This window comes from Brassica oleracea, chromosome C3 (genome assembly GCF_000695525.1).
Source record: "Brassica oleracea var. oleracea cultivar TO1000 chromosome C3, BOL, whole genome shotgun sequence".
NCBI lineage: Eukaryota > Viridiplantae > Streptophyta > Magnoliopsida > Brassicales > Brassicaceae > Brassica > Brassica oleracea.
In genome coordinates, this window is record NC_027750.1 from 48,717,142 (window position 1) to 48,740,409 (window position 23,268).

General features: G+C 37.4%; 4 protein-coding genes, 2 long non-coding RNA genes, 1 other non-coding gene and 1 pseudogene across 17 annotated transcripts; 3 read left to right on the plus strand and 5 right to left on the minus strand.

Moving 5' to 3' along the window:
• Nucleotides 1–2,350: 2,350 nt before the first annotated feature.
• Nucleotides 2,351–4,714, minus strand: LOC106332402. 5 transcript variants are annotated; one of them, XR_001268080.1, is made up of 5 exons: nucleotides 4,432–4,714; nucleotides 4,275–4,311; nucleotides 3,864–4,138; nucleotides 3,127–3,472; nucleotides 2,351–2,921 (listed from the first exon to the last, which is right to left on the minus strand). It is a non-coding gene; the product is annotated as an uncharacterized LOC106332402 (long non-coding RNA). The 5 variants fall into 5 exon arrangements; XR_001268079.1 differs by lacking the exon at nucleotides 2,351–2,921 and having other exon boundaries at nucleotides 2,931–3,472; nucleotides 3,864–4,113; XR_001268081.1 differs by lacking the exon at nucleotides 2,351–2,921 and having other exon boundaries at nucleotides 2,931–3,472; nucleotides 3,864–4,127.
• Nucleotides 4,715–6,878: 2,164 nt separating this feature from the next.
• LOC106332394 lies at nucleotides 6,879–8,262 on the minus strand. Of its 5 annotated transcripts, none has more exons than XR_001268069.1 (6): nucleotides 8,029–8,262; nucleotides 7,819–7,910; nucleotides 7,646–7,684; nucleotides 7,475–7,530; nucleotides 7,203–7,389; nucleotides 6,879–6,942 (listed from the first exon to the last, which is right to left on the minus strand). It is a non-coding gene; the product is annotated as an uncharacterized LOC106332394 (long non-coding RNA). The 5 variants fall into 5 exon arrangements; XR_001268070.1 differs by having other exon boundaries at nucleotides 7,617–7,684; XR_001268071.1 differs by having other exon boundaries at nucleotides 7,819–7,946.
• Nucleotides 8,263–8,782: 520 nt separating this feature from the next.
• On the minus strand, nucleotides 8,783–8,854 carry TRNAG-UCC. The gene has a single exon. It is a non-coding gene; the product is annotated as a tRNA-Gly (tRNA).
• Nucleotides 8,855–9,029: 175 nt separating this feature from the next.
• LOC106334456 (serine/threonine-protein kinase HT1) lies at nucleotides 9,030–11,390 on the plus strand. 2 transcript variants are annotated; one of them, XM_013772740.1, is made up of 4 exons: nucleotides 9,030–9,290; nucleotides 9,391–10,224; nucleotides 10,309–10,755; nucleotides 10,839–11,390. In XM_013772740.1, the coding sequence occupies exons 2-4, from the start codon at nucleotides 9,502–9,504 to the stop codon at nucleotides 11,136–11,138; spliced, it is 1,470 nt and encodes a 489-aa protein (XP_013628194.1). In that variant the 5' UTR covers nucleotides 9,030–9,290; nucleotides 9,391–9,501; the 3' UTR covers nucleotides 11,139–11,390. The 2 variants fall into 2 exon arrangements, with proteins under 2 accessions (XP_013628194.1, XP_013628195.1); XM_013772741.1 differs by having other exon boundaries at nucleotides 9,498–10,224.
• A 43-nt stretch (nucleotides 11,391–11,433) lies between these two features.
• LOC106334459 (deoxyuridine 5'-triphosphate nucleotidohydrolase) lies at nucleotides 11,434–12,163 on the minus strand. The gene has a single exon (XM_013772743.1). It carries the CDS (start codon nucleotides 12,136–12,138, stop codon nucleotides 11,521–11,523), a length of 618 nt encoding a protein of 205 aa, XP_013628197.1. The 5' UTR covers nucleotides 12,139–12,163; the 3' UTR covers nucleotides 11,434–11,520.
• Nucleotides 12,164–12,283: 120 nt separating this feature from the next.
• Nucleotides 12,284–13,843, plus strand: LOC106334458. The gene has a single exon (XM_013772742.1). The coding sequence runs from the start codon at nucleotides 12,343–12,345 to the stop codon at nucleotides 13,669–13,671; it is 1,329 nt and encodes a 442-aa protein (XP_013628196.1). The 5' UTR covers nucleotides 12,284–12,342; the 3' UTR covers nucleotides 13,672–13,843.
• Nucleotides 13,844–13,895: 52 nt separating this feature from the next.
• Nucleotides 13,896–20,865, minus strand: LOC106334455 (ATP-dependent RNA helicase SKI2). Of its 2 annotated transcripts, none has more exons than XM_013772739.1 (23): nucleotides 20,641–20,865; nucleotides 20,123–20,368; nucleotides 19,724–19,977; nucleotides 19,566–19,634; nucleotides 19,396–19,474; nucleotides 19,119–19,315; nucleotides 18,934–19,041; nucleotides 18,729–18,830; nucleotides 18,460–18,660; nucleotides 18,216–18,326; nucleotides 17,880–17,947; nucleotides 17,422–17,791; nucleotides 17,164–17,319; nucleotides 16,956–17,066; nucleotides 16,797–16,850; nucleotides 16,278–16,535; nucleotides 16,012–16,121; nucleotides 15,666–15,819; nucleotides 15,148–15,595; nucleotides 14,845–15,059; nucleotides 14,519–14,757; nucleotides 14,324–14,450; nucleotides 13,896–14,237 (listed from the first exon to the last, which is right to left on the minus strand). In XM_013772739.1, the coding sequence occupies exons 2-23, from the start codon at nucleotides 20,142–20,144 to the stop codon at nucleotides 14,025–14,027; spliced, it is 3,666 nt and encodes a 1,221-aa protein (XP_013628193.1). In that variant the 5' UTR covers nucleotides 20,145–20,368; nucleotides 20,641–20,865; the 3' UTR covers nucleotides 13,896–14,024. The 2 variants fall into 2 exon arrangements, with proteins under 2 accessions (XP_013628193.1, XP_013628192.1); XM_013772738.1 differs by having other exon boundaries at nucleotides 19,724–19,990.
• Nucleotides 20,866–20,986: 121 nt separating this feature from the next.
• Nucleotides 20,987–23,253, plus strand: LOC106330795 (annotated as a pseudogene).
• The last annotated feature ends 15 nt before the right edge of the window (nucleotides 23,254–23,268 follow it).

Genomic DNA, 23,268 nt, shown 5'->3' on the forward strand with positions numbered 1-23,268 from the left:
GTAGATTACATGAACATTTTAAAATATTAATCTTACAACAAACAAATGAAAAAGAATACAATAGAAAGGAGAGACTACCACAAAAATGTTTACTTACAAAAAGAAAGAAAAAAAAAACATTGAATTAAAGCATAAAGATAATTTATTAAATGTTTCACTCAAGTTTAAGTTAGTTTTTATGAGTTACGTGATGTTTCGGATTGTGCCTGAAATAAACGATTATTGGGCTATGCATCTATCAGCCTAATCTTTTTCTACTGGAGACTCGGACGTTCCACTTTTAAGATCATCGCCAGCAAAGTGGTTACTCTTAATACCACTACCATAAAATCTCAGAGGGTGCTTTGTTTAGTGACTGTTTTTTGACATATCCAGGTGAACCATAGCATATGTGTATTATCCCATGTATTATGCCATTTACTGACTGTTTTCTATAGATTACTTTAATTTATATATTTTTTATTTTGAAAATTTACATGTTCATTCTACTTTAATTATATTGATAAGTAAAATAAAATAAGAGTTCGGCAAAAATATGTTAAAACATAAATGATGGATTAGTTATCGGCTTTATACATTTATAATAGTTATGATAAAAGTTCACTAGAAACTTCATACACATTGTCTTACCAATACTACGAGGCAAGAGACATATGTTAGGCAACATGTATTGATGCCGGTACATTTTGAAGAAAAACATATATTAGCTTTACACTAATCAGTTTGTTATTAGGGTATGAATAAAAAAGTTTAAATGCAGCCAACTAAAGTATTGTAAAAGATGATTAACCGAAATAATACTCGCAGACCCACCCACTCTTACTAATATGTTAATTCATAGTACTTCTCAAATTTAAACTAATATGTTTTTAAGACAAACAAATACACTAAATATTAACAAATTAAGGTGACCAGTTTTTTGTAAACTAAATTAATCTCACTATCTCTCGGACTCACTCAGACCAGAATAAATTACCCCCTCATTTGGTCCAACAACAATAACCTTATGTGAATGAAGTTTTCAAGACCTAAGAACATTTACATGATCAATAAATTCAAATACAAACAAAAAACCTTCCAAAAGCATATTTTAAACAAAAATATACATCACATTCAGCGCGTAGCGCGGACCGACCCTAGTGATAAATAAGATAGAACCGAAAGTACCAAATTTGGAAGTAAACTGATTTTAAATTTAGAGATATCAATTTCTTCTCTCTTCTTTATCTCCACTTTGGATTATCTTGTGGTCAATGTGATAGTGTTTGTATAGGTCCAAAAGGGTTGTGGGGTGCCGTGGATCTTATATCCCAATACAAACTATTGCAACATCAAATCTTTTACAAAAAATCATTTACAGCGTCTATCAGAATTCCATTATTAATGTTGTTGGGGACACAGATTAGAAAGGAACTTTTAAAGAAATAGTTTAGATTTTAATATGTTTTGACCAAAAAAATATATTAATATGTATTTTTGTAAATTTACCAAAACAAATATTTTCAAAATTATAAAATATATTAATTTTATGTTTAATTCCTACATCTTTTATTGTGATGTTAAGATTAATGAAATAGCAAGTAAACTTAAATATATGCATGCAAATCTTATTAATCTTAACATAAAAATATTTGTAATTTTGCTTATTAGTTTTTCTTGTTTTGTTAAGAGTACTTTACAATAATTTATCTTATATTTTGGAAGTGATCAACCATAACATAAATAGAATCAAATTGCGAACATTAAAACCCTGTCACATATAAAACTTGTATTATAAATTATCTAAATTTTTTAAAAGGATATTTTATTATAAAGCATATTAATTTTAAATATAAATGTGAAACATATTAATAAAGCATCTTAATTTTAAATTAATGAAAATCAATGGAAATCTTAAATACCATACATTACAAAAAATTTACAATGACAGATTTCATAAAATAAAATAAAAATATTTTATAAATTATAGTATTGTATTATTGTATTACACATTCAACACATTGATAGCTTACATTACAACAAACAGTTCTAATGAATAAACATACACAAACCAAACCCCTCAGCCATTTGACGAAAAAAAACAAAGCCCTCAGAAAATTTTATATCATTGTTTTTATTCATTAGAAAGCAAGACATTTCTTGCTGCTTACTTTTCATCATCTTTTTCAAGAACCCTAACCCTTCTTCCTTGGCACCATCTCCATCTTCTTAGCGTTCGATAAGATCAACCCAATTGTTTATACTTTATTACAATCAAGTACTGCTAGAGTACTAAAACGAACGCAGAAGGAAGAGATCGTTTTTACACAAAAGAAAATAGAAAACTCATCTAAATAGAAAACCACCATGATGATTGTTAACCCATGCGGGTTTTACGTGTGTTTATATTTTTATTTTGTCAAGTGTTTATTTAATACATTATAAGTCAGGTAAGGAAAATGAGACCTTAGCTAAAAACCTAAGTTTACAGGATCATTGAATGGAAAGTCAATCAAAGTAACAAACATAAATTTGAACTGCTGATGACTATATTATTGATGTCTTGCTCACTGAGTGTTTCCATCAGTCCAGCAATACTGGGAATCGGAAAAAAAAACCCCTCAATTAACACTAACAGTAGACCTAAAACCCTAATCGCAAGAATAGCAAAAAACCCACAGAGTAAAGAGAAGAAAAAGAAAGCAAGACACATACTTTATATGCATTTAGTTTTTTAGTGTGTTAATGGGATCGTAAGAGTCTCAGACACTTCTGCTGTCCACTCTTCTCATCTGTCTGTTCCTCTTTTTCTTCAAATAAATCTGCAGACGCCCTGTAGCTTGGCCATTTCGTCACACGGCTGTACTATGTGGCTATCGCTGGCATATCTGCAGCTCTTGACCCCTCAGATCCCATATGTTCCTCTGCTCTCTCGGAATCTTCTACATTTAGACATAGAGTTGTATGTATAAAGAGAATGTTTGAACATGTATGAAAAAAAGGAAAATACAATTGATCTTTGTTTGTAATGAGGATTATTCCTCTTGCCAGTGCTTTGGCGTACACAAAAAAGTGTGATCAAATAATTTATGTATGAAAAACTATAGATAACACCCATACGTATGAGTGTATAATATATATGCTCACTTTGTGGCCATTGAGCAACAGTGTTCCATGTCAAAGAGCGGTTATGGATTTAAGATATGAGTTGGGAAGAGGATGTGGATGACAGACATAACCTCAAATGTCTCTGGTGCGACTGCCTCGATCACCGATCCATCTCAAAGGAGCGAGTTGAACAACCCCCTCCTTAACTCTCCTGCCATGTGTCACTGTCGCAGAGCATCAGCTTCTCCTCCGCTAAGTTCACATGAGCTGGAATTAGAATCAGAACTCCATGGGTACCATGGTTGTAGTTACTCAAGGAAACTACAGACACGACCATCCCTCAGTTTTCAAATATATCTTAGAATGTAATCTTATAAACTGGTACCTGAAAAATTACATCAAAAGTATTTTAAATATCATGGAACTGACTAAAATATTATAAACACACACAATAAGAGTCATAATAGACTTATCAAAGCAAAGAATCATGGTGATCTGAAGGATCTAGATTCCTAACGTCCACAAAAAATATAAAGAATACCAAAAACAAAGACAATCAATTAAAGCATTTTGATTGAGCTGGCAAGATAGGACAAAGTAATTAACTAAATCATTATTTCTAAAGACTAAATTAGATAGATAGTTACAGATGTATACAAACTCGATTTTCTAAGAAAGCTTAGCGAGTAATTGCATAGTTCATGCTTATGGAGCTCCTTTAGCAACAGATTCATAGCTAAAAGTGCATAGAAAAAAAATAGTATATGATCACTTACGTTAATTATTCCTTCAGTCATCAGATATTTATGCTGAAATAGTCTACTTACTCAGACCTCATCCGAATGATTTGCATCTTCCTCTTCTTCCCTTGATGAGCCACTACTTCTTGTAGGCCCATCACCCGAAGACGTTTCAGTTTTGGTACCACTTACGGTATCGTTGCAAGGCCAGATGAATCACGTCACCGCTTTTGTGTTTGTGTTGTTGGTTGGTGAGCGAGTGAGTGATTCATTGCTTTCGCGATGGCTGAAACACACGTACTAAGGAAAACCTAATCAATAAATAATATTGAAATTAACTTCGAAAGAGTAAAAAAAAAAATTTAGATCGTAAGGTGGGAAAATTTTGAGATTGCAAGCTGGATTTTGTTTTTAAACAAAGATGATTATGAGTTTATAACGGAAAACCTGAGAGTCGAGGAAGAGTATGTCCACACCCAGCAACCTGCCACCAGCCTTCAGATCAGCAAATAGAACAGAGGAGTAGTAGTAAGCCATTAAACTGAGAAAGAAATTTCTATAAAGATTGGAATTGTGAGGATGATTCTCTGAGATCATGACTTACCTTTTTTATAGATGTAGATCCACCACTTGGAAGAGAGATAAGAACAATTGAATTCATAATTGTGGTTTTAGTGTGTAAAAATATTTCATTGATGACGACGAATGAATGCAGCTTGTAACGCCTGAGAGGAGATTAATCAAGATCAAAATGACTCGAATCGACATATACACACCGACGCGAATCTATGAGAGTTGCAGAGCCACGATTGATGTTAGACCTGATCCGTCCATTGAGACGACGAACCCTAAAAATAATTGTTGGCTTCACTCACGTACACAAACCAAATTGGAAGGGCCCAATTTTGTTTATTTCGTAAGCCCAACATGGGTTATTCTCACTTAAATCAAACGATGTGTTTCGGTGTCCAAAGTGCCTTGGACACGTGTCGCTTCCTCATGCAGCGACTTTCTGACCTGGATCCTAAGTGGCAGCACAGGAGAGAAGCAAACCCTTTTTTATAATAATATACTAGGGTCAGCCCGCCCTACGGGCGGGATATACTTTATTTGTGATATAGGTTATTATTTTTTGTATGATTTTGTGGTTTGTATTTTAAGTTAGCATTTGCAGGAAATGTGTATGATACACTACAAAAAATATCATATTACATCACATAAATAGTAGAAAAACAAAAGATATCAATTTGAAACACTTATTAATAAATGATACAAAATATTTGTTTTAACATCAATTATTGTAATTGATGTTATTTACTTATATTTATCTATATTAATCTTTGTTAAGCAAGTGAAGGTAAATTAAAAGATATATTATATTTTTGTATAGGTGTAAAAATATGCAGTTTATTCTAAGCTAAAATAATTTTAATTTTTACTATTGTTTATGTTGTTCTTATTATAAATCATACGTTTGATAAATTAATAAAAAGTTTTTATTTTTTTCATTAATGTAATTATTTTACATTTTTAGTGTTTGTTATATTTTTATTATACAAGTAAGTAAATAAAAATACTTGTTACTACAATTGAAATTCAATACATAAATTATGAATTATTTTTTATTCTTATATATTTGTTTTTTAATGTGTTGGTACTTTTTTATACATTTTTAAACCTATTGATTTAGATAATGTGAAAATGAATCAATTTACAATTTGTTTTCTAAAGTTAGTTATATAACATAGCAATCTAGAATTGATTATTTAAGTATATACACATTTTATTAAAAAAATTATCAATTAAACCATTTCATCCAAACTTTTATCAAATAAACCATATGAAGCCAAGGTCATACTACATTTTCAGATTAAGTAACACTCATTCATTAAAGCATGATTTTTAAAAATTATATTACTATGAATTTAATAATCCCTTATAGTCTATTACTATAATATAAAGCTGTAAAAATAGATTCATACCAATAGTTACTTTAAAATCATAATATGTAGATTTCAATGCTACAACGTTAATGGAATTTAAACCAATATATTTTTTTAGTTAAGTTCATAAAGAACTTTTTGAAGCATATAAATATTTGTATCAGTTAGATTGACTCAAGTTGACCAAAATTTTCCACGATTTCTCCATCCACGGATACTGAAAATTTCTCTCGGAGATTCTTGACAGTTTACATAACCAATGATATATATGATCAGTTAATCACATATACAAAAGGCTGATTAAAGAGTATAAAACCTTGGTAGTTATAATTTCAAGCTTATATAGCTTTCCGAAGGTGATGGTGTATTTTTTTTTCTAATCACTTTCTATTTTTGTCACAAAATAAGCTTCTTAAATTATTCATAAACTTTGAGATGAATTCTGCGAAGGCATGTATGGTAGTGGCGAGTGTTATGAAAGTATTCAAATACTAATCAGGAGTTTCTTAGTGGTACTTTGTTGTCCAAAAGGTTAACAATAATGATATATAAGAAATAATATACACAAAAATGTCGACTCATTAAGGTATTCAAAGAAAATTTTTTTGTTTCTTTGCCTGACGAATATTAATCTCAGCCAAATACGCAAACCTACTATGACTTGGGTTTCATTACTATGGCTTTAAAATCTTTTAACATCTCCTTAGCATTCATCATAGAGATATGTATGATGTCATTAATCCTCATGCTCGTTAGTTTCTTCAACTCATGCTTCCGACTTGGTTTTCATTTTTCATGTCTTAATATTTGTTGCTTAATCCATAAACTTATTCTTTCAATGATGATATGAACAGACGTATCTGTTTTTTTAATAGAGTAGATAACTTATGTGTGGATTTATTTCCTACATCTTTTCGCCATCTTCTTGAGCTTAGCAACCATATTTTTTAAGCTCTTTTCATGCTGCCTTCGACATGATTTTGCATTCCCACTTTCAGCTACGTAGACGCAGTTGTTGTATGTTCATGTAGTTCACCTTCAACAATTATTTCTAGGCCATACTTTTCCCAGCGTCCTCTAGCTTCGTCCAACACTTCTTGCTTGCTTGTTCTTTTTTTTTTTTTAACACATCCTGCTCTGTTTTTCTTCTCGCTTCATCCTCAGCCCAATCCCTGCAAACATCAATACCAAATTAGCAAATGACTTGCAGAGCAGATGTCTCTAACTTTGTTTCGTCAGATTCTTAGTATAAAAGCCTTTTCGAAGAATGTGAGGAAAGTTTTCAACTTGTGTGTTTCTAAATAACTCACTGTGGAGTCTAACACTGTAATCTATGGTAGCCTTTTTGGAAGAGAAGTTTTAATCTATGGATTTCAAGCCAGATAAATAATTGATCACAACTTTGGAACAAACAAAGGGAAAAGAAGCATACCTTATATGGAGCAAGTTCCTTGTTCTCTTGGCAATATAATTTCATATTTGTCTTTACTGGAGTAGTACAATCGTCTAAGAACAATATTATTTTCTTGTTTGAGCTGTTCTTGCTGTCCATCGTTTCATACTTGGCTCTCTTCTTACAACAACGTGGCTTAAACATGTTCTTCACATTATTATCCTTACTACAAATACACAAATACAGAACATTAGTGAATCACTCTTATCTTACAATCATGACTTCAAGCACCATTAAAGCTGTTATTCTACCTGCATGAACCCACCTTTGTTATCTCAGTCCATCTACTCTCAAACACTCAAAGTGCCTGAAAACACACATATAAACTCATAAAAACCCAAACACAAAAACAAACATCATCTCCATATATGATAGTCTGTAAGTGAATTCTACCTAACAAAAAGCATATTTAGAAGACCAACCTCCTCACTTGAAATCATAGTTTAAAGTCTGTATACCATCTGCAAACAAAAGATAATAGCCTGATTTATAAATACTCTTATGGTTCTAACAAAAAGCATAAAGATCTTGGTTGCATAAACATATTAATTAACATAACTATTTTTAGCAGTTGGATTGACTCAAATTGACCAACCTTCTCCACGATTTCTCTGTCGACAGGAACTGAATATCTCTAGCAGAGGTTCTTGACAGAAACGACCGTGAGAGGTGTTACATGGTTAGATCCTGTATGATGGTGATGATGATTCAGCGGCAAAGGAGCTTGGATGGCCAACATGAACGCAGAGACTAATTGCATATGAACAATCAATATGAAAATGATGGTAACGGGATGAAAGCTCACCTTTTTATAGCTGGAGATCACCGCCTTGTAGAGAGGGAATATGCATTGATTGAGTGATGGATCAATGCATCTCGTAATGGTTGGAGGAGAAGAATCTCATACGAAACGACACCAACGAAGCTCAACCCACAGACTCTTTACAAAGACCGTCTCAGACAACCTTTCCAAACCTCCATTGTTGTTTGAACCCTAGAAACCCAAACGTCAACAGACGTGAAAAGACGGAAGTGAGAAGGAGAAGGTAAAATGACATGTAAACACGTCATATACATGGGTAACGATAAAGCCCATCCCCAGCCTCGATTGCGCAACGGTTAAAGCCCACCAGATACCTAAATAAATGATACAATACGTTTTGGCTTCAAGGAAGTGGAATCCTAGGTGGCGCGCTAAGGAGTGATTAAACAGTACTTTATATATAAAGATAGATGTTTTTCTTCTGTATATTTTCGGTGTTTAAAGGAATTTGTTAACAGGGCAGTATAACGTGCTTGGAAAGACCGAATTTCACTTTGACCAGAGATCTTTATGCGGAATTAGTAAAAAAAATAAAAGAAAAAAACATTATTAGCAAGAGCAAAATTTGAAGTTTCTTTCAAAGAACTAACTACGATTCAAAAAGTTATAAACTTTACTCAGCACCAAGGAGATGAGACAATTAGTACAATCTTGAAGAACACACATGCGCATAGTAGCAAATATCTTGAAGAATTAAACGATTTCAATTACATATAAACTTAATAAAAAAGTAATATGCGTCTGCCGGGAGTCGAACCCGGGTCTATTGCTTGGAAGGCAATTATCCTAACCGTTGGACTACAGACGCTTTTTGATTGAAAAGTTAAACAAGGGATTTACAAAATGAAACAAAGCATATCGGCGACGTTGACAATTGGCAGTCATCGCAAAACGACATCGTTAAAAGTCACGTACGTTCGTCCGCGTTTTTCTTGTTTGACAAAATCCCGGAGAATTGAATTGGTCATTTCATTGAGTAGTTTTGTAATAAATATTAGAGGAATGTTTAATAGTAATATATCTGAAAGCCATAAAAAGACCTTCCTTCCTTCCTTTGGAGCCTACTACTGCTTTCGTCGTCTCCTTCAACCAACCAACCAAAATATAAAAAAAGTCGTCAAATTCACATCGTAGCTTCCTCCAAACTCCTCCCGTCGTTCTCCTCTCTTCGCACGCAATCCAATCGCCGGATTCTGATTCACCTCTTTCGCCCACCTTCTACCTCCTTCGTTTTCGTGTTTCAGGTACGTTCTCGATTTCTTTCTTCTTTTTTTTTTGTTGATTCGCCTCGTCCTCGTTGACTGTGTTCTAAAAAAACATAATTGGTTGATGAAATAATATTAGTTTTGGTGGAATCATCTCCGGCGATTTGGGTGTTGCGTTCGACTCTTGGTTCTAATCGTTGAGAGAGGATAAGTCATTAACATGAGTTTCTGACATTTTTCTCTTAGAGAAATGGACGAAGAGTCTAGTTCTTGGATAAGGAGGGCCAAGTATTCTCATACCGTTTGTCATCGAATCATCACCCCAAGATCAGACTCCCTTCCTGTTACAACCAACCGAGACAAGACTTCTTCCGGTTTGAAGAGAATGCCTCTCAGTTCCCCATCTGATCTCAAGTCTCTTGTCGGACCTTCTCAGGCTAAGCAGCAAGCCACGGGTTTCACCAACAGGAAGAGGGCTACTTCTCCGTCTCCTCAGATACCCATCTCTGATTCTTTTAAAGAAGCAAAGTCTGGTGTCAAGAGATTCTCAACTCCTCATCCTATAAGAGTCGAAGCAACCAACAAGGGAAACTTCTCCCGCAAAAGTTCCTTTGAGAAACTATCACACGCTCTACGGCCTCTATCTTTCTCAGGTCCTTTAAAGGATAGGCCCAAGAGCAGGAAGGAGATGCGGTCTACAAAGTCTTTTGATCATTCAGGTAATGAAGTAACTGCTATGGGTGTGCTCGAAGAACACCGCGTTGATACCTCTGATCTCACCCGTGGAGACCTGTTTGCGCATGGCAAGTTTAGCCAACTTTACCATGGTGTCTACAAAGGCGAAGCTGTTGCGCTCAAGATTACCAGAGCGTCTGATGATTGCGAAGATAGATTCTTGGGAGCTCGTTTGGAGAAACAGTTTACCAAGGAAGCCACTCTTCTGTCTCGACTTAGCCATCCAAATGTTGTCAAGGTGATTTTGTTTATTATGAATGATGTCTTTGGTGTGTGCTTTAAATTGAATGGTTTGTTTTTGGATTTTCTTCTCTGAAATCAGTTTGTGGGAGTGAATATTGGAAACTGTATCATCACGGAGTATTTAGCTAACGGGTCTTTGAGATCATATCTGCACAAGCTGGAGACAAAATCCCTTCCTTTGCCACAGCTAGTCAAGTTTGGTCTGGACATTGCGAGAGGGATGGAATACATTCACTCACAGAAGATAGTTCACCGGGATCTTAAGCCGGAGAACGTGTTGATTGACAAAGACTTCAACTTGAAGGTCGCAGACTTTGGCATAGCGTGCGACGAGGAGAACTGTGATATTTTAGGGGCGGAGACAGGAACGTATAGGTGGATGGCACCCGAAGTGTTGAGCAGGAAACCACACGGAGGTAAGTCGGATGTATATAGTTTTGGACTTGTCTTATGGGAAATGGCAGCTGGAGCAGTCCCATTTGAGAAGATGGGTCCTGTCCAAGCTGCTTTCGCAGTCATGCACAAGGTGAGCATCATCTCCCTGCTTATGAATATCAATTTTTTTTTTGTATTTATTTACACGAAGGTTTTGTGTTGTTATTTGGTCAGAACACTAGACCGGCCATACCAAAGAAATGTCCAGCGCCCATGAAAGATCTGATTGAGCAGTGCTGGTCGGTGCAAACAGACAAGAGACCAGAATTCTGGCAGATTGTGAAAGTGCTGGAACACTTTGAAAAGTCGCTGAAAAACGAAGGGAGGCTCAGTCTTATGCCGAACCAGATATGTCCACACGCTAAGAAAGGCAATAAATACTGGAGTCATATCTTCGGGTCAGTCCACCACCACGGCAGCAGCAACAACAACGATACTGTATGCCCTGCCACGCCTAAGCCTAGATTCGGTTGAGAGAAAGACTCTCGACTCTCATTTTGTGAATATAAAAAAAGCGTCAGTGGTTATGTGTTTTCTTTTTTTGGTTCATTTCATCCACTGTCTCTGTCTGCGTTTGATTTTGTTAGGACACAACCGTTGAAGCCATCTTCATCTTGGTTTGGCTTGGTCTTTTTGTGAAGTCATCTTTTTCTTTTAAACTTGAAATTGATTTGATTTATTCAGAACAACAGTGAGAGATTGTTTCATGGATTATCACTTTTACTTGATCTTATCAAATCTGTTTTCAGGATGAGACTTTTGCGAGTAATTAATTATAAAGAAGAAAAGATCTTAAAATGAAACCATGCCCACAATCTGTTCGACCAAATAACACAACGAAGAAGATAGAAACTACTTAAACACCGGTAGACCCGAAACCACCTTCACCACGAACAGTAGCGTCCAAATCCTCAACCTCCATGACTTGCGGCGTCACGATCTTCTCGATTATCATCTGCGCGATTCTATCTCCCACCTTCACCTCGAACTCAACATCGGAGTGATTGAACAGAATCACACCAACCGGTCCTCTGTAATCCGCGTCGATGACTCCCGCTCCCACATCAATCGAGTGCTTCCAGGCGAGACCAGATCTCGGAGCGATTCTCGCGTAGGTTCCTTCAGGGACAGCGACGCTGAGATCCGTCGGGATCAGAGCCTTGCCTCTCGCTGGAACTTTCGAATCCACGGCACTGGAGAGATCGTAGCCGGCGGAGAGAGGAGAGCCTCTTGTAGGCAGAACAGCTTTCTCGGAGAGTTTCTTCACTTTGAAGAACGGTCCAGAATCGAGCTTCTGGAGTTTCGCCAAGGGCTCCATCACATCAGGACTGTTGCTCTTCGCTTCGACGCAGGCCATCGCTGGAAAAGGAAGACGAGTTGTTGAAGATAACCGCCGCGAGTAGAGAAACCCTAATTTGAATTGAGGCAGACTTGTTGGTGCTGTGAAGAAGAAGAGGCGTCGTAGTTCCGCCATTAATGTAGGCAGTGAATGGCGCCAAACTTTCCCTCCTCTTCAGCCAACTTCAAATGGGCTTAGTGACTTTATCTATAGATCGGCCCATTTACAAATATTCATTTTTTTGTAACCCAAATACGTCAATAAATGAAATTAGGGTTTATCGGTCGGTGGGGTTGAGAGAGTTTTAGCTGTTTGGTTTTTGTTTTTGTTTTCGTTCTCATGTACTCTCTGATACTCCATGGAAGAAGGTCGGTGGAGTTGCAGAAATGGAGAGTCTCATTGAACATTCTGCAAAATGCATTTGCTTTCTCAAACTCCTTCTCATCTGCAAACGTGAACCCTCAAGGAAACACTTTCACGGTCTCTTATCTCGTCGAATCATTGGGTTTAACTACAAAGCTCGCGGAATCGATCTCAAGGAAAGTCACCTTCGAGGACAAGGTAAACCCAGATTCCGTGCTAAATCTTCTCAGAAGTAATGGGTTCGAAGATTCTCAGATCTCTAGGATCGTAACCACTTACCCACGACTGCTTGTAGAAGACGCTGAGACGTCTCTTCGTCCCAAGCTTCAAGCTTTGCAGCACAGAGGAGCTTCAAGCTCTGAGCTCGCGGAGATTGTTTCGAAAGTTCCCAAGATTTTGGAAAAGAGAGTGGGGAAATCTCTCAGCTTGTACTATGATTTCGTCAAAGACATTATGCAACAAGGTAAGCTGTCTCCTTCTTGGACAGAGGGTAAGGTGAAGAACAGGATCCGAAACATATCTGTTTTGAAAGACTTGGGTGTGCCTCAGAACTTGCTCTTCTCATTGCTCATCTCCAGGTGTCAACCTGTTTGTGGGAAAGAGAAGTTCGATGAGACCCTCAAGAAAGTAGTTGACATGGGTTTTGATCCGACCAAGTCCAAGTTCGTGGAAGCTCTGCACGTTGTCTACGAAATGAGCGATAAGACGATTGAAGAGAAGGTGAATGTGTACAAAAGGCTAGGCTTTAGTGAGGAGGATGTATGGAAAATCTTCAAGAAGTGGCCTTTCTTTCTTAAATTCTCGGAGAAGAAGATAGCTCAGACGTTTGAGACGCTCAAAAAGTGTGGTCTTGACGAGGAAGAGGTTCTTTCGGTGTTGAAGTTGCGTCCAGAATGTATACGCTCTTCAGAGGAGAAGATACTGGAGTCCGTTGATACGTTTGTAGGGTTAGGATTCAGCAGAGATGAGTATAAGATTATGATCAAGCGGTTTCCTCAGTGCTTTGGTTATTCTGCAGAGTCGTTGAAGAAGAAGTTTGAGTTTCTGGTGAAGAAGATGAAATGGCCACCAGAGGCTGTGGTGTTGGTGCCTTCCGTGTTTGGATACAGCCTGGAGAAGAGGATCGTGCCAAGGTGTAACGTGATCAAAGTTCTCTTGTCGAAAGGATTGATCAGAGGTGGAAACCCTCCAATGTCATCTGTCTTCGTATGTACTGATGAGGAGTTCGTGAGCAGATATGTGATGAAGCAGGGGAAGCTAGTGCCTGAGTTGATGGCTATGTTAACCGGACAGCGTGTTTTATAGTTTCGTTGGTGAATCTTTTGATAGACGATTTAAGAGTGTATTTGAAACCATTTTTGTAGTCTCAGTTCTACTTGAATCCGACCCGTTTCTAATAATATACAATCCGACTGAGGAAATTATAAATCCAGTATTTCATTGGTTAATTACAAATTTTGTGTTAAGATGATGTAACAATCCGAAAAGTTATGATAATATTTGCATTAATGATAAATGACTTTCGACTATTCTAAGAAAACGGATAAATATTTAGATTCTGCAGGAGTTTTATAGCTTAGACGACAATAATACACAACTGAATATTTCACTTTCAGCTTAAGTGAAAAGGTGTCTGGTCAGCTAACATGAATCAAATCTTACACTCCAGTCACATACAGACTAGCTGCAAACACGATGTCGCGTTTTATCGCGTTCGAAGCCGAATCCATTTTCTTGTGTAAAGCTGAGTTCCCCATAATGGCGGCTGCGTTCTTGAACTCCCGGCACGTCTCGTCTAATCTCACAATGGTCCGAACTATCAGACCTTCCGGGACATCTGTCAATTCACATATCTCTGCAAATGGAGTTCCCTGCAAAGATATCAAAAGCATACGACATGTTCAGTAAGGTGTGGAAACAGCGGAATGTAATAAGAAAGATTGTCTGGTTAACAGACCTTTGCCCATTCATAAACCACTTCGACCAGACCAAACTTGAGATTCTCCTGTGCATATTCTTCAGGGTCTATTTGTAAGTTATAATGAGCTTGAAGCTCACCAAGTCTGATTGCTGTATCATAGACTCTGTCCAAAACAGGGTCAATAACTAAACTGATTATAATATGAAGGGAAAGAGTGTGATCGTAACACACCTTTGCTTAGCCTTGGCCAGTTTGGGAGTAAGTGAAGGCGCCGAAGTGTTTTTCTGTTGGAAGACAAAGGCGGACATTATAGCCACTGCTTCTTCTGGTTCCAATTCTTCGAACTGATTCTCGAACAGACATACTGTACAAATCAATTCTTCCCCAGAGTTCATCTCGCAAGCGACACGGCCTTTGATTTGGACGACGAGGTCATCATCTATACACCCAATTTTCTTCAGAACATCGATCTGCAATACAAGTTTACAGCTCTACATGTTATTCAAATCCATCATACATTAAGAGGAAACAAATATGAACTTCTCATTTAACCGTACCCTGCCCTGAAACGCAGGCATCTGTAACAGGGCTTCATCGGACATTTGGAATTCGAGATCTTTGAGATCTTTCTTATGCTTCCTAATCTCCCTAGCTAGCTTCATGTGCTCATCCAATTTGACACAACCGTGACACTTATTCATGGACATCTTTTGTAACAAGCTGGTCCATTTATAGTAAGTTTCCACAAGCTCAGCATCTTTCAGCTTCAAATCTGAAACAGAATCATCAAATGAGTTTATGAGGGAAATGAATTTCCAGCCAGAAAAAATGATCCGGGGCTAAAATTTAGTTGAGGAAACCTTTAACTGGGTCTAGAGCAGGAGGAAACTTGTTTCCGTCTGATTTAAGATCCAAAAGCTGTTGAACCGTCTGAGAAAAAGCTGCCTTGTTCCCATCCTCGAGTAGACGCACCTGATCAATCTTTATCTTGCTAACGCATATACACAAGAATTCTTTGTTATCAAACGCTCTGACCTCGTACCCTACACCAGCAGCAACTCCATGGTACGGGAGCTCTATCTTGATAACACCGGTACCTTTTCTAGAGCTGGACGTCGAATAATAGTCATCCTCAAACCCACGTTTTGACTTGGGCGCAATAAAGAAACCTTGAGAGGGATCTGAGCTTCTCTTGCCAATGCTGACCATATTTTTCTCTGGTGGTGGAATTTCAGATTTTATCACCAAAACAACATATTGTCTGTTTGAAACTCCCTTCAGTACGACTCCAAGTAAATTGTCTATGCCCTGTAAAATTACACAAATGAAAAACATAAATTATGAACCAGAGAAAAGAGAGGTGGAGACTGGGCCTCACCGTTTCAGATTTCATGACCACTACTCTTCCGGGTACAAGGTGTTGCTGGGCATTAGGAGACTGCATGACTGCTTCCGACATTTTGCTGTTACATTCGTTTGCTTCCATATACATCTCATAGTAATCTTCAATTGCTGGTTCACCTTTAATACATCTACACGCACAAAGCAATACGTTAATCCATAAAATAATCTGGAGCTGAAGCAGAGGTGACACAAACAAAACGTTAGAATAATTGGGTTTTTTACATTTTTAAGGATAATACACATATTAGTGCTCTACATATAAAGACATTAAGTAGTTTTGCAGTCTTTCTAGTATCCATAAGATAAGGGATTCGCCTTACTCAATAGTTTTGACTGGTAGAGAACGTTTCAGCATGAGAAGTTGTTGTTTCTCCGGCAGCTTCTTTTGAGCATGGAATTCAGCAAAACTTCTTTTCAGCATGTCCTCCACCTGCAATTTGAAAAAAATGGCAAGTTAGAAAATGTCCAATGCAAGACTCGGTACCAAAACACGTGCACTGCCAAGGTCACTGGGCTGGAAATCCATGGGAACTACAGGCATGCAACTAAATGAGATGGTAGATCAATGGTCCAGACATTAAGATACCTTCAATTCTTCAACACGTAAAAGATGGAGGATCATTATGTAGGTTAATCGGAACTGAGATTCTAGTCTTGTTGCGCTTCCAACAATTATACGCCTCAGATCACTTTCATCTGGAACTTCATCGCGACACATGACAACAACTGTGCCAGTTTTGTCAAGTCCTCTTCTGCCAGCACGCCCTGCCATTTGAGTGTACTCTCCAGGAAGTAATGATCTGAATTCCTTTCCATCAAACTTCCTCAAAGCATCGAAAACAACCTGTAGCGTAAATCATAGAAAAGTAAGTTGCAGGAAAATTCATTGAGGAGATTTGTGAATACCACATTTGTTAAAGAAATTCCAACACACTGGAGGCAATAACTTGGAATGACATTCTCAACAACTCAGATATAACCTTAAACTCTGCTCCTAACAAATGTCATGACAATCCATATAATACGGTATGTTGTAAAGAATAAGCCACTTAACATTGTAACACTAAATTCACATCCGCAAGAAAAAAAAACAGAGAAGCCTCACCGTTCTAGCCGGAGCATTAACCCCCATAGCGAATGTCTCCGTTGAAAATAGCACCTGTAGAAATATGACAAACGATCAATTGCCGGAAGTGATTATAAAAATAATGAAAAAGTCGCAATATGACGTCAATTGTGGCAGCACGAAAAATACTAAGCCTACCTTAATGACACCACGGCAAAAGAGCATTTCAACAACTTCCTTTACTATTGGAAGCAGCCCAGCATGATGAACACCGATTCCTCTATGAAGTAGGCTTTGGACTCTGAGGACCTTTAAAATGTGTAACCCCAACAGTTCATGGGCACGAATAAAAGTACCTCTCTAAATTTAAAATGTGAAAAGACAGGAAATTCGTAAGATAACCAACCTGAGGTAAATTCCGATCAGACCCTTTTAATCTCGAAAAAGCTTTATCGCAGAAGACGCGGATTTCACTTTTCTCAGAACTAGTAGTAAGATCAGTCCCAGTCAAAGCGTCAGCACACCTATCGCAATAATTCTTTGAGAAACAGAAGACAACCACCTAGTAGGAAACGTAATATCCAAAGGTTAGTAAACAAACTCCAGATAGGATTGAATATACACCTCATAACCATAGAGAAAACAAAAGTGACATATAACATACAGGTAATAGGGACTTCTTTGAGAGCTTGTTGATAAGCAGCAACCAATTTGAAGCTGCTGATCGTCTAAATGCCCCATTGTTCTGGCCGTTACCACCGTAAGAGGACTTTGCCAAATCTTTTACACTTGAATGTTTATTCTGCTTGCCACGAGAGTGAGATTCATGTTTCTGAGATTTGTTCCCATCCTGATGAGCTGAAGATCCCGCGTGCTGTTTAGGACCGACACTAACTGCACTTGAATTCTTCTTCTTGTGTGTATCTTTAGCATCCTTTATCCCTTTAGATATAAAAACTTCATTCTCACATACTTTGTATAGTTCGCCAGAATAAAATAGGCAATGCTCTAGAGGAACTGGTCTTTTTGTTGTGCTGAAAACAAAACCCACAAAATTATGAAAGTTAAGATTTTCATGAATAGCTTGATTATTCACAATTAATTTACCAGGGTAAATCTCACCCAGTAACACGTATCTCCTTTTGTTTTGTTCGGCCAATCCAGTCAGCAAATTCAAATGTGTTAGGCACCTATAAGCAATTAAAATTTAGCACTGCCTGTTATTAGTTGCAATGAAATAAGGAGGAGAAGCACATGGGAAAAAAGGCAGAATGGAGAACAGTGACTAAATGCTAGAAAAACAAATATATATTGCAACTAAAAACTGAGTGAAGTTTATAGTTGGATTGTATCTTCGTAAATGTTAGAAATTGAGAAAATAGTGCATGGTAAACACAAGTAACACTTCTAAAGAACCATATTTTTTAAACGCACAAACATAAAAGTAACAATAAGTACCGTTGCAGAAAGAAGGACAAAATTTATATGCCTTGGCAACATGATGATGACTTCTTCCCAAACAACACCTCTCTCTACGTCATTGACATAGTGAACTTCATCAAATACAACCTGCCAGTCAAAGGAACAGCAACAATAAAACATGATTGACCTTAACATAGAACCACAAAGGCTGTTACGAAATAGAAATATACAAGCACAAAACAAAATTAGAAAAAAATTTAACATCAGAAAGCTGTTTTACCCATTCTATATCACGTATGATATCAGCACCGCGGTACAGCATTGACCTTAATATTTCTGTAGTCATAATCAGACAAGATGCCTCTGGCCTTATGCTAACATCACCCGTGAGAAGTCCTACATCAAACTTCCCACAAAAGTCTCTGTATTTTTGGTTGCTGATGGTTTTAATTGGGGCAGTATAAACAGCTCGTGTACAATGCTGAAGAGAGGGACATTAATCAGTCAGAGCAAAGAATATAATAATAAAAACACGATAGAATTCTCTACCTTGGTGGCCAAAGCGAATGCATATTCTGCAACAACTGTCTTCCCTGCTGATGTATGGGCTGCTACAAAAACAGACTCCCCCTTTTCTAAACAACAGATAGCCTGTAGGCATAAGACACTCGGTTATTTACTGACAATTCACATATAACAGGAAACCAAGCATGTTCCTCAAAATCCGCAAACTAAAAATAGCCAAGGAAAGTACCTCCTTCTGAAAGATGTCCAATTCGAAAGGGAACTCCATAGCCATGTCAGGAACAAGCTCATGGAACCGGTCTGCAATGTCTTGGCTATCTCCTTTAGTAGCCCATCCCTAAGAGAAGAGCAAATTATAAATCATGCTGACGGGAGGGAAAATGAAATTTCCAGATGCAGAATCCGCTTTGTTACCTCTTTCCGTAATTGTTTACCACTGTTCCCAGCAATTTCTTCATCCGACATTATTGCTGTTTTAGCTGATGACAAAATCTCATCCAGCACGGTGACGTCAGTCTCTGTCCCCTTGCTGCGTTCTCTACCTTTGCTCGCTTCAGGTTCAAGTTCAGGTTCTGCTTCTGCTTTTGGAGACTCAGATCCTTCGGAACGATCTTCATAACAGTTTTCGTTCTCAGAACCAATTTAAAGGAAAATGCAGATAAAGGAATAAAGTATAACTGGTGTTACGCACCATCTCCCTCAAGTTCAAAAACAGTATCTTCTTCCAAAACCGACTTGAATAGATCACCAAATTGAATAGACAACGTGCTCTGAGAATATCACCAACACAAAGATAGTAAAAACGAATTTATTAAATATAACAAGAAAATTCACATATACCAACGAAATTAATCCACATACCGACTTATTATCTGAAGCATTTCCATGTGAACTCTGATCCTCATAAACTTTCCATGTTTGGGGATAAGGCTTCAAAGGAAAACAGGATGAATCAATCCACACTAAATCATACGCGAATGTATTAAATAATAACATAAGATGGTGACAATATAAGATACCATGAGATGTCCTCCAAGATCTAGACTCTGCTTGAAACTAGGAGGAACGTTCTGAGGAGGACCTCCGTTGAGCAATTCCTGTACCCATTGGCCATCACATACACCATGTGGAAGGATTCTCTCTGAAGAAGACTGTGAATCCTCCAAGCCACCTGGACGGAAAGGGCGATTATTGGCGCTGCCTCTCAGAAAATCCTTTGGAGGTCCCACCATTCTAGGGAAAAATCCAGAATCTTGATCTCCGTACATTTGTTCTGATAAATCCACCTAAGAAAATATGACAATCCATTTCTCCAACTAGAGTCAGAAACAGCTGGTCATTCATTCTTTCTACCAAGAAAGTTCTGACTCATGGTCATGGATAACATCACACTATCTAAAGGAAGAAAATGAGTTTACCTCCACTGACTTTGGCTCCCATCTTCGGTTTTTCTGACGCCTGAATGGCAATTCCCAAGTTGGAACTAGGACGGACCTGGGCAAAGAAGGTTGAAGAGGCACCTTAACCCTAGCAAACCAATCAAAATCCCACTGATTCTGAGCGTTCTCAGCAGAAAACTGCTGAGGTTCCAGTCTTGGGAGGAGATATTTATCCTCGATATGTTCCTTTATCGATTCTTTTGATTCCTTAGCAAATGCAGGAGGCTGAGAAATACACAAAAATAAATGAGCAAGAATCCCCCCCACGGCCATATGAAAAAAGAATCAGGAAATTTGGTTACTTGTATTCACAGTTCCCTAATCAACAAACACTACTAAGTTCAATCACAGTTAAGACCTATTGACAGAGAGCAACTACACATACGAAGTGAGATGCTTAGTTATTAGCAAAATCAACTAATTTTCACAAATCAGTAGAGCCTAATTTTGACACGATTGAGTCTCGGGAAATCAAACCAATCCGAAAGAATACTCACGCAGACGAAATCGGGAAGTGAGTTCACTGCGCCGTCGCTCTCCGCAGTGTACAGAGGCTCGACGCGGAGGTGGCCGCCATGACCGGAGATTCCGACCCGGAAGGCGAGCTCGTTAGCTGCTTCGACTTTGTTCATTCTCTGTTCAGTGCATTCCCTTTTCTTTCTCGCCGTCTTTGTCCGTATTGTTTAAATCAGCGAACGGTGTGCCAGGGAGGGAGGATCCGGTGAAAGGTAAACAACTATTGAGTTTATGAACAAACAACCCACCCTTTGTCTCCAGTTGAGTTTCAAAACGCCCTGCCGTTTCATTGTTACTAATGAGAAGCGCTTGTTGTCTTTATCTCTGATGGGCTCTAAAAATGACCCACGTAGGCCCAAAGTGCTCTTATAAAAGGAGCGAGTTCTTTTGCCTCAGAATGTAAAGTAAACCCCAATTAAAATATAGATTCGGATTGTTCTGTTCAACCGTGGATACAGAACCCTAAACGCCGTGCCGTTTATTGATCCTCAACATCTGTCGCCTCAGAATCCTCGAGAGAACCTCCAACCCAAAACTAAAGATAGGCACTTTACCCGATATCCGAAGTGGCACCCGAATCCGAACCGAAGTAGCAAAATATCCGAACGGGTATTAAATTAGGAGAAATTGGATATCCAAACCCGAATGAATAATATCCGAACCCGAATGGATATCTGAAAATAACCGAACATATTTATAATTAACCTTATATTTCTAGTTTACATATCTCATTTTATATAGAATATTTATACTGATACTACACATATTTTAAGTTTATATGATATACATACAATTACAGAGAAAATGATTTGTTACTCACTTAAAATGCATGTCAAGCTTTTTATTTCAAGAATTAATAAAAACTTACATCAAAAATTTAAAAAAAATAACCAAATTAATGTTTTTTTAGTTTCAAAATGTTATGTCGAAATCTATTAACCATTCAATCTATTAAAAATAAAAAAAATTAGTTAAGTGAAAGTTATATTCTTAAATACAAGAAATTTGAGAAATGAAAATTTAATTTTGTTTTTTCAAAATCTAAATATCCGAACCCGATCTGAAATAACCGAACCCGAACTAAAAATATCCGAACCCGATCCGAAGTACAGAAATACCCGAACGGGTTCTACATCTCTATACCGAAATACCTGAAAATCCAAAATACCCGACCTGAATCCGAACGGATACCCGAACGCCCACCCCTAGTCAAAACCACACTATTTTAGTGTAGTTTCAACACTAAAAACAAATTCATCTCCAACCACAACACTAAACTTCACACTAAAATATATTTTATAATATTATATTTATTTAATTTTTTTAATTTTTCGTTTTTAATAATATAATTTATTAATAAAATAAGTGAATAGTATTTTAGTGGAGTGAATAGGGTTTTAGTGTGGTGAATAGTGTCACACAAAATTTGGTGTAAAATTATAGTGTTACACTAAAATGGAGTGATTTTTAGTGTTGGGTTGGAGAATGTTTTAGTGTAAAATTCACACTAAAATACTCCCTCCGTTTCAATATAGATGATGTTTTAGAATGATTATTTTGTTTCAATTTACATGAAATTTTGAGATTTTAAAGTTAACTTTAACTTTTTTGGAAACTGTTCAACCAATTAGATTTTACAGTCTTTTTTATAATTGGTTAACAAATTTTAAAATTATATCTTTAAAATAATTTTTTTAGAAAAATGTAGTTTTCTTACTCTTTGTGCACGAAGGCAAAAGGAAGTAGTATTTTGCAGTTGGGCTGTGTTGGAGATGGCGTGAAGAGAGTAAATATCTTTCTTCAACGTCAGCTAAACAAATAAAACCTCGGGAAACTCAGCATGTGCGCGACAACAACAAAAGATGGAGATTCAGAACAGCCACAACGAGAAGCTCGTTGGTCTGCTTCACGAAACTGGTTCAAGAGAAGTCGTGGTCTTATGCCACGGATTCAAATCTGACAAGAACAACGCAATCCTCAAGAATGTGGCTGCTGCGCTATAGAAAGAAGGGATCAGCGCTTTTCATTTTGATTTCTCTGGTAACGGAGAGAGTGAAGGAGGTTTCAACTACGGTAACTACAAGTACGAAGCTGATGATCTACATTCCGTCATCCACCACTTCTCTAACACCAATCGCGTCGTTACTACCATTATCGGACACAGTAGAGGCGGTAACGTGGTGCTCCTCTGCGCCTCCAAGTATTGCAATGATGGTAACGTCCGCAATGTAGTCAATATATCTGGACGTTATGATCTGAAGAAAGGAATTCGTCTTGGAGATGGGTATCTCGAGAGAAGCAAGGAACAAGGATTCATCGATGCTAAAGAGGGCAAATCCGAGTTCCGCGTTACTGAAGAGAGTTTAATGGAGAGGTTAGAGACGGATATGCATGAAGCTTGTCTCAAGATTGACAAACAAGTCAGAGTCTTGACGGTTCATGGTTCGGGTGACAAGGTAGTACCAGTTGCAGATGCCGAGGAGTTTGCAAAGATCATACCCAACCACAAGCTCGAGATTGTGAAAAAAGCTGATCATGGTTATACCAAGCACCAAAGTCTACTGGTTTCAGCTGTTATTGAGTTCATAAAGTGAGAGTCAATGAGAATT